Source organism: Perna viridis, chromosome 10 (genome assembly GCF_037379345.1).
Source record: "Perna viridis isolate PV_CMFRI_1.1 ecotype Kerala chromosome 10, ASM3737934v1, whole genome shotgun sequence".
NCBI classification, from domain to species: domain Eukaryota; kingdom Metazoa; phylum Mollusca; class Bivalvia; order Mytilida; family Mytilidae; genus Perna; species Perna viridis.
Genome location: NC_142454.1, coordinates 7,495,693 through 7,504,911, shown reverse-complemented (window position 1 = coordinate 7,504,911; position 9,219 = coordinate 7,495,693). Strand labels below are relative to the sequence as shown.

The following is a 9,219-nucleotide window of genomic DNA, read 5'->3' as shown; positions in this document are numbered from 1 at the left end:
AATCCAAAAAGGAGATGCAAAATGGTAAAATGTAATGAAGATTCTGTGTAAGTTACATTAAATTCCATTCAGTGGTGTTGAAGGAGTAAGGGATAAGCGATTGGTCCCCTGTGTAACGGAAGGAAGGACAGACACCCCTATCACTATTTAATTCAACCCCCACTTGTAATTTGGTGGTATAATAAAATCCACGGCAACAAACGGTGACAGTTCTTGAAAATAAACTAAAAGGTAAGATAATGACACAAAAACCAATAAATAACAAACATCTGACTGTGGACAGGCGCAAATCTGCAGCAATGTTTAACTAGTTTTATTAGGCCCTAACTTCCACCCATAAATGTAAAGTAAAAGATAAACAGAAACAGCAAACAAAAACACTCTATAATACATCCCATCCTCCCCATGGAATACCTCAACATACACCATATTGACAATATGAGATGTCCACTTAAGAACACTTGCTGGTATTAAAAGCTAGCTCAGAAAAGTTAATACCATCACCAGGAAAAATCATTCCTGTAAAAATGCTAACAATTGATAAGTAAGGACCGGCAATTGCATAGTCTTTCATTATAGTCGTTTTATCAATTGTCAGAATATTTACAGAAATCATTAATATGATGTAGCTCATTTTTAAATTACTAGTTAGATGTTAGTCTTTATTATTAGTATATTTTCCAATATACTTAGTTGTTTACTGAAACTTAATCAATGGAATACCACATTATGGAAATTTAAATATACTTTGTTCTTTATTTGTTTGTGTTGCTTTTGTCAGTTTTCTGTGAACTTTATTTTGATAACAATGCTTCAACTCCCTTAATCTCTATATGTCAACTCTTTCTACATTTCAGTGTACAACAGTCTAAAAATCTGATGCAACATATTTAATTCATAAGCCAAGATTTAATTCAATGCTTATATTCAACTGAAGTACAAAATAATAAATACAAAAATATATCTCGTATAAAATCAAGATAACTCATTAAACAAAATTTTGAGATTAACTCTTTGATTTGTACAACACTTTCAATGTAAATAGCAAATAGCACTAACAAGGATATGATGAATACAACAGATGAAATAGGCAATAAACTGATAGAATATGTTTAAAACAATCATTATTCCACTTTCTGGACATAATTATCATTTTTCTCTGAAGTCATTTCAACAGTTGTTTCCTATGCTGAAAGTCATGAGATATAGTCTAATACATTTATATGGCTATTAACTTATACAACAGCAAAGCAAAAGTTTGTTCATATTCTTTATACAAAAATAAATCTCCACCTCATTCTTAAGAAGGCATTGAAAATTTGTAAAGGTCTGATAAAGAATATAAATAGAGCAAAAACAATAACAAAGGGGAAAACAAATCCTTGAAATGATGTGAATTTATGTTCAGATGATATCATTACAAAAGTTTCATATTTTTCGCAAAATTATAACTATTTAAATAATTGCTTTTAAGCTACTGTAACTACAGAATATAATTGTGTAGCAAATCTGAACACTTTTTAAAATGGTGCTGTAAACTGAACACAATAAACTCTTAATATAAAATGAGCAAACTCTATCAAGTCCATGACTGGGAAAACTGCTGTAATAATTCAATCATGCTATCATCCTCAGCCTCTTTTGCCTCCTCCAATATTGTAGCTCCTTCTGCATTTTTAATATTCTTATCAGCCCCTGATTTGAGTAAGAGTTTCATGATTTCTTCATCATTGTTGCCATAGGCATGCCACAGAGCTGTCCAACCATCTTTGTCAGGGGCATTTATGTTACAGTTATTCTGAAAACAAATGAAAATGTTAAATATATGTCCTAAATTTTGATGCTGTTCAGTAGTGTAAGGTTATTCAAAAGTCAATTAAAGTAAACAGGAAAAAAATAATGAAAATCTATTAGCAAGCTCACATAAGGAATACCCTACATTTTGGGTGGACTTAAGTTGTGTTCCAACTCGAAAGTTGAATAATCTCCCTTTGCAGTGACTTGGCATCAGTTATTGTCATAAGTGCACATCTACATGTTATTTTTAACCTACATTTAAAATTTATTTAAAATTCATTGAGTGGTAATTGGTGTAGAAGTAATTGCACTTTTCATGTCTTTTTTTTTTTTTGAAAGCTGTTTATGTAGTAGTGATCACTCATGGTTTGGTGGGTACCAGTATCAACCCCTCAAGTTTAAAACATATAACAGCAAAAACATATATATATATCAATATGTGACACTATAATAAAATAAAATAATTATTATAAGTATTGCTATCATTATTTTTTTCAACATTATCAAACTATTATTATGTACCTTAAGTAATAACTTGATAACATCTAAATGTTCAGCAGTAGTAGCAGCAATCAGGGGAGTTAACTCCTCTCCTTTTTGGCATGGTTGGTTTATATCAGCATTACAACTCAGCAGTCTAGGTATAAGACTTGTGTGGCCTTCCTTAGCAGCTATAAACAATGGACTTTCTCCATCATGATTTACAGAGTTTACTCTGGCACCACCTATTCAACAGAACAATTGAACTTGAGTAGAATCGATAACTCAATAGAAGAAGGTTTCACTTATAAAATCCTATTCATATGAGTTTGTTCATATTAAGTTAGTGTACTAGCACAGGTTAATGAAATGTTTGATATCAATCAGAGTTCTACTTATAATTTAAAATAGTGTATATAGAAAGTCTGGTCAAATTTCAGAGCAAATATGAATGACTTTGTTCAGTTCAAGAACACTTTATTATAAAATCTTCTTTCTAAATAAACATTATACAACTCACCATCTACCAATGTTTTCAGTAGATCTGGGTAAGACTTTTTAGCTGCTACACACACTGACAAATCTCCAGTAGAAAGTGGTTGATCTGGATGTACACCTTTAACGATCAGTGCCTCTACAATCTTCAAAAAAAGGCTTTGTGTATTATATATCACGTTTCATTACGGCCATTATTTTTGTGTAAATAATCCTTTCAAAATGAAATTCAAACATGATCTCTATTTTATAATACTCAATTACTGTACAAAGTTTGAAAAAGATCCTTCAATATCTTCGAAATTTATCATCTGGAAACATCGGGGGATACAACTGTTTGGAGGATATCACATCATATCTCGCCACTTCGTGGGGTATAAAAAAGAAGTATGCCAATCTTATAAAAATCTGAGATTGTTTTTGGGCTATTCAATTTAAAAACTTGTTTTATTCATTTCTATTACTTTGTTTTTGTTGTTTTGCATCTAAATACATTGTATCTTCAAAATTTCTTCTATCTTTAGTAGTCAATATAACTGATTTTTTTATTACTTTACTAGACATTCCCAAGAATAAGAAAGAAACTTTTAGCAGCTATTAAATTCATTATTGATAAAAAAAAAAAGACAATACAATATGAAAATTGATATAGATAGAAAACCTTTCCAAGTATCATGTCCGTGATAGTCAAATTGTCAAATTTCTTTTCAGTTGTTGAACCTTTTGTATCTTTAGGTTACATGTAGACAATATTACAGTGTAACTATCATTGAGGAAAATGCAACATGACTGTAATCGCACGAATCAAACTTAGCATTGTCTCAATGGTCAATCAAAATTAATATACAACTAATTTTTGTATTTTAACCCTTGATAATTACAATTTTTTTTTTTAACTTTTGTTTTTATTTTAATTCTAAATACAAATAAATGTTTTTTGGTGGAATTTCATGTGTAAATGTGAAGAAAAGTACTCATCCTTGAATATAAATAAAGCACAGCCTTTAGAAATCATCATATATTAAAGCTGTATAGAATTCAATCTACAAAAATAATATAATTTTAGGCTAGGCCTATGTCTATAATGAACAGTGTCATATTTTAGATAAAACAGTGCCTCTGCACTTGAACAATCGTCTACTTCTGTGTCAACAAATTTCACCACTTCCATCAGAATATTTTTTAGCCATTAATAATTCTGGCTTATGTTCTAAACTTATAGGATGTCGTTGACACTCCACTCATATAAACTGCTAAAAAATACAATTACAACATACCCTATACAAGTTCCTGTTGACCGCATCTTCAAATGGTGTTACACTGTGTCTGTCATGCAAGTTATGGTCACAACCCCGCTCTATCAAATACACACCTATGTCTTCATTCCCTGAGTAAACATTCAAAAGTAAACACATATTTTTATGTAATATAGACTGATTGGTACAACAGATATTTTTTTCTTTTTAGTGTTATAGAGTGATGAGTGTAGTTTTTAGAATTATAATAATAAAGAATTAAGAATGTATACATTGAATATGTTTACAAAACCCTAACACTGTAGGCAAGTAATCACTAAGGGGTGTTGTAAAACCTGGACTATATAAAAAAAAAGAATAAAAAACATACATTTTTAAGTACTGTTTTGTTTTCCATCTGTGTTATCAGGAATGTTCATTCTATTCGTTTTTATATATGTCATGTACTATTACATTGTAGCAAAAACTATGAATATATCAAAAGAGTGAAAAGGGTCATCTCTTTATTGTGTAATTAACACTGGTTAATAATTAAAAAATTCTTCTTACATACTATTTGATTTTAAAACCATTCTTATAATTTATGTCATTGTAACAGTATTACTGATTATGATAATAATGTTCAATATCAAGTTTTATTTTTGTAATCATTTTCGTAATTAGTGATGGTGCAAGGAATTTATATTTGTGTAATTAGTAATGTGTAGTATAATAAAATCAGTACAGATTAGCTATCACTTCATGATAGACATAGTAGCTGTCTCGTATCACTGTGTTCATTAATAATTCATCATTAAATTCCATCCTTGCAAAGTGTGTAGGTACATAGTGATTAGGGTATCTGTCATTACTGTGGGGTATGTAGTGATTAGAATATCTGTCACTCCCTGTGTAGGTATGTAGTGATAAGGATATGGGTCACTCCCATGGGGTTCGTATTGATTAGGGTATCTGTCACTTACGTGGGATACATAATGATTAGGGTATCTGTCATTCCTGTGGGGTATGTAGTGATTAGGATATCTGTCACTCCCATGGGGTGCTTAGTGATTAGGATGTCTGTCACTCCCGTAAGGTGTGTAGTGATTAGGGTATCTGTCACTCCCGTAAGGTGTGTAGAGATTAGGGTATCTGTCACTCCTGTAAGGTGTGTAGTATTTAGGGTATCTGTCACTCCCATGGGGTATGTAGTGATTAGGATATCTGTCACTCCTGTGGGGTACATAGTAATTAAGGTATCTCTCACTCCCTCCAAATTTCCTTCCATCTTTTAGACCTCCTTTTAAATGTGTTCTAAAAGAGTTGAAGAGTGTCCATAGCAAAGCATGGACTTTGACTCTAATAAATATAAGGTATCCATCTCTTACACATGTACCTGACGATTCTCCTACATCACTAATTGGAATTTAATGAAATTTCGTACACAGTAAACATGCACCTTCTATTTTATATGTTGAATTGAGAGAATGTTTTTTTTAGGTTTTTTGAGGGTGGGTGAGGTAACTAACAGAAAGTCATAGACTTTGTTATGGAGTCTCATGAACAATTACCCACATCTTTCTCACAACTCACTTTGTTGAATGGCAACTTGTAAGGGAGTCCATCCATAGAACACACAATTGATGTCAACACCAGCATCTAAAAGTTCTTGGAGTTTCTCTTGGTCGTTTTCTCTGATAGACAAATGTAAATGCTGCTCTGGAGTGGCCATTAGCTTTATCTGTTAAAATACAAAAATAGCAGAGAGAAAACCTGTACAAAGATTATCTTGAATGAACATAATGTAAATTATCGCTATTTTGTTTAAAATTCCTTTGATCTTGCCATACGATAATTTTCAATCTCACGCCAGTCGAGTGAGAATGAAAATTATCGCTAGTTTCTATGTCCTCCCATGACAAACAAGCAACAGCGTAGGAATATTTGACGACCCAAATAACCATCTCTTTGTTTACTGCATATGAAATAATGGCTAATTTGTGGCAATATTTTCTAGTCTACAATGGAAAATGATTAAATACAGTAACTTACCCAATTAGAATGAACAAATCCCAAAATTATTTAACAAATTTTAAACGCGATCGTCATAGTTAACCAATTTTTTTCAAAAAATGTGTATCACAGCTGCACAACTTATGTGACATCACCTAGCATGTCGCTGAAAATAGTCCCGAAAGGAATTTTTGCAATGCTTATAAAACTTACATATTTAGGTCAAGAAAACTGAAAATAAAAAAAAAATAATACCTTACTGTAACAATTCAGCAAAACAGCAATAAACAGATTATTAAATATTTTTTCAACTCACAGGACTTTCTCATGCTCATCCTGTCTTGCAGCAAAGCCGCTCGATATGGTAGGCATGAGAAACTCCTTCTCGTTGACAAAATATTAAATAATCTAATAATATCAACATGGGAAACCTTGGTCATCAAATTTGATATTTAAATAATTGAGCCTTAATGCCCTAGTTCTTTTGTTTTGTTTTGTGTTTTGTTTTTTTTTATTTACAAAACTTTATAGGGAATTTACACAATTACCCAAATTATTTGAAAAAAAATGGTTTAAAGAATAAAATATATCTTTAAAAATTTGTGTATAATTACTTCATTCATCTCATGTTATTTTATATTTCAGAAAGAAAAATTGGGGTCACAGAACATTTGTTATTGTTATATTAAAAAAAACACACATAAATTCCAATTGTACAAAATGTACATGTCTTTCGAATACTTTTATCTCCTCCTACTTGATAGAGCTCTCTTAGAAAACTTTTAATAATTTTACCATACATAAGACAACTTCAAAAATTCTGTGTCATACATGTAATTTAAAGATATTTTTAACATCATTTCCAACACTTTTTGGTCACTGAAAACACATACTGTAGGAAAGTTTGCAAATCTATTAATGATGCCATATTTACTAATTTGCATATCATTAAGTATCAAATTGGTTGGCAAATATACAACTTAATAAACAATTGTCAATGTCATGATTAGAATTCCAATTTTCTAAACTTGATCACTTTGTTATTTTATATCCAAATTTGCTTCTGTAAAATGTTTCATTTAGATAAAACAAAAACATATTTTGTAAGTAAACTTATAATTCTTTTACTTGAAAAATAAATTTGTAATGATATTTATATGTAAACCTCTATTTTCATATAAAATTATAATACACCCCATTTATTCAACGGGTCATAGTTTTCCCTTCCTCGTTTGTCTACCCCGGAATTGACTTTTTATGAGCAACTCGTCGGGTGTTTCTAGAAAAGCAGAAGACGCTTACCCTACCAGTGCACCTGATCCATGCTCCCAGTTTTTAGTGGAGTCTGAGTTACTCATTTGCTTTTGTTACTTTGTATGTATGATTTTAGTTACTTTATGTTCTTTGTTGTGTGTGTCTGTTTTCCTTGTTTGGTCGTTGTCCCTGGATTGCATTCTTTTGATTACTGCTATAACCTTGGTTCCCTTGATTACTCTTTCCGAAAGGAAGCGTTTATGGTTGCATTATCAACTTGGTTCTGTATACTTATGGCAAGAAAAAGTATCAATATCCGGTTTGTACCTTCATTTTCAGGAGCTGAAAAACAGCATAATGGCAGCTTCATTTGAGTATACTTGTATATGTGCGACTGAGAGCCAAACCAGTCTTGGAAAATATTTGCTAGTTTCGACAATACAAATCGAACCATAGCTTTTCCAGTATAGGGTTGGCCTTATAGTCTGCAGTATGGCACCCAGATGTTTACGAAAATTACGTTATCAATATTACCCATAATTCTCTGGTCATAAAAATTGCAAAACGAAAATAATTGATAAAAGAAAGAATCGGAACGAATCAATTTGATAAAATGAATCAAATCGTAATAAAAACATACTTAACTATACAAAATGAAACAGAAGTAAAACTAAATGCAATATAAGAAATCTTTTTAGGCATTTTGCAAATTAAAAGAATCAAAATGTTAACCAGTACCTGATAATTCGACCCAAAGGCATAACCAGTGTCTGATAATTCGACCCAAAGGCATTTCGGACCATGACAACCAATAATTCCTTATGAAAGCCAAACATTTCAGCCAATAGACATTTCAAACAATGACAATTAGTATAATGCTTTAGGACAAATATATATCATTACAAAATTTACCATAATTGAAGGTTATAAGTATAAAATTAAATCAGAGCTGACAAAAATTGTTCTTAATTAACGTTTGTTTGGGAGCGTTATAAGGTTTCACCTTCATCATATTTTCATATAAAATTATAATTAAAATCTTATGCTTGTATAGTCTAATTAATGAATATTTATTTAAAAATTCCAAGGATAAAAAGAATTTTATTTGCAATTTTGGGAACCAAAGGAATTTTTCAATAAGGAAAATTAGCGTCCGTCGTCGTCGCTAACAACTTTTCAAAACTCTTTTCCTCTGAAACTACTTGACCAATTGAAACCAAACTTGGTATGAATGTTCCAAATAACTTGAAAAATTAAAAAGTTAGGATGATTTACAGTTGATGCCCCATGCCACTCAATGGATCTTTTGCCAACCAAAACCAAATCACAAGTAAGCGATGACATCACCAAGAACTCGCCTTTACATGAACTTCTGTATGATTTTGCAAGATCGCAGAAGCGACTGAAAGAATGGTCTGCATATAGGTTACATGTGTTATCTATTTTAGAAAGGACTGGCATGGTGTTTGGCGCTGTTTGCATACCTAGTATTGCACCTGATACCAGAAAAATATTTACCATGTAGCGTCTCGGTAACCAAGATGGCGTGACTAAAATTGGATCCATCCCGCTAAGGTCCGGAAAAGCGATCCGTCTTTCTACCCAAAGACTCTCAAAGAAAAAAAGAACTACCAACCGAGGGAGGCGCAAAATTTTGATTATGACATAACAGAGAAGAAAAAAAAACAACAAATTTAAATATAAGAAACTTTTTGCAATCGAAACTACTTTCTCGTTACAAATAACGTTGAAAAAAGAGCAGTATTTTTTGGCCGATATACAGAACACGATTTGTTTTAGTGCAAATGAAATCTCATGGTAAAGTAACTGAAATACAATGGATATATATGTTGTCAGTTTCTAGAGTCATCCCTGCAAATTTGCCATTCAGTTTTCAGTTGGATTTTTTTTTTATTGTTTTGTTGGGGGGGGGCGTGGTATAATG

The 9,219-nt window shown here is 31.4% G+C and overlaps 1 protein-coding gene across 7 annotated transcripts; it reads right to left on the bottom strand.

Annotated features, from left to right (window-relative positions):
- Positions 1–877: 877 nt before the first annotated feature.
- On the bottom strand, positions 878–8,826 carry LOC148604344 (ankyrin repeat domain-containing protein 61-like). Of its 7 annotated transcripts, XM_088549903.1 has the most exons (7): positions 8,013–8,028; positions 6,234–6,251; positions 5,601–5,748; positions 4,050–4,159; positions 2,798–2,918; positions 2,320–2,522; positions 878–1,798 (listed from the first exon to the last, which is right to left on the bottom strand). In XM_088549903.1, the coding sequence occupies exons 3-7, from the start codon at positions 5,737–5,739 to the stop codon at positions 1,580–1,582; spliced, it is 792 nt and encodes a 263-aa protein (XP_088406029.1). In that variant the 5' UTR covers positions 5,740–5,748; positions 6,234–6,251; positions 8,013–8,028; the 3' UTR covers positions 878–1,579. The 7 variants fall into 7 exon arrangements, with proteins under 7 accessions (XP_088406029.1, XP_088406025.1, XP_088406024.1 ...); XM_088549899.1 differs by lacking the exons at positions 6,234–6,251; positions 8,013–8,028 and adding an exon at positions 8,759–8,826; XM_088549898.1 differs by lacking the exons at positions 6,234–6,251; positions 8,013–8,028 and adding an exon at positions 8,793–8,811.
- Positions 8,827–9,219: the final 393 nt, after the last annotated feature.

What these genes read in the sequence shown, in the direction of transcription:
- LOC148604344 (XM_088549896.1), bottom strand. Translation starts at nt 8,618, where the DNA reads ATGTCATCGCTTACTTGTGATTTGGTTTTGGTTGGCAAAAGATCCATT. An exon ending in AGTGGCATGGGGCATCAACT is followed by an intron (nt 5,749 to 8,549) that starts GTAAATCATCCT and finishes GTATTTTAACAG; the next exon opens with ATAAAGCTAATGGCCACTCC. An exon ending in ACTGAAAACATTGGTAGATG is followed by an intron (nt 2,523 to 2,797) that starts GTGAGTTGTATA and finishes TCTGTTGAATAG; the next exon opens with GTGGTGCCAGAGTAAACTCT.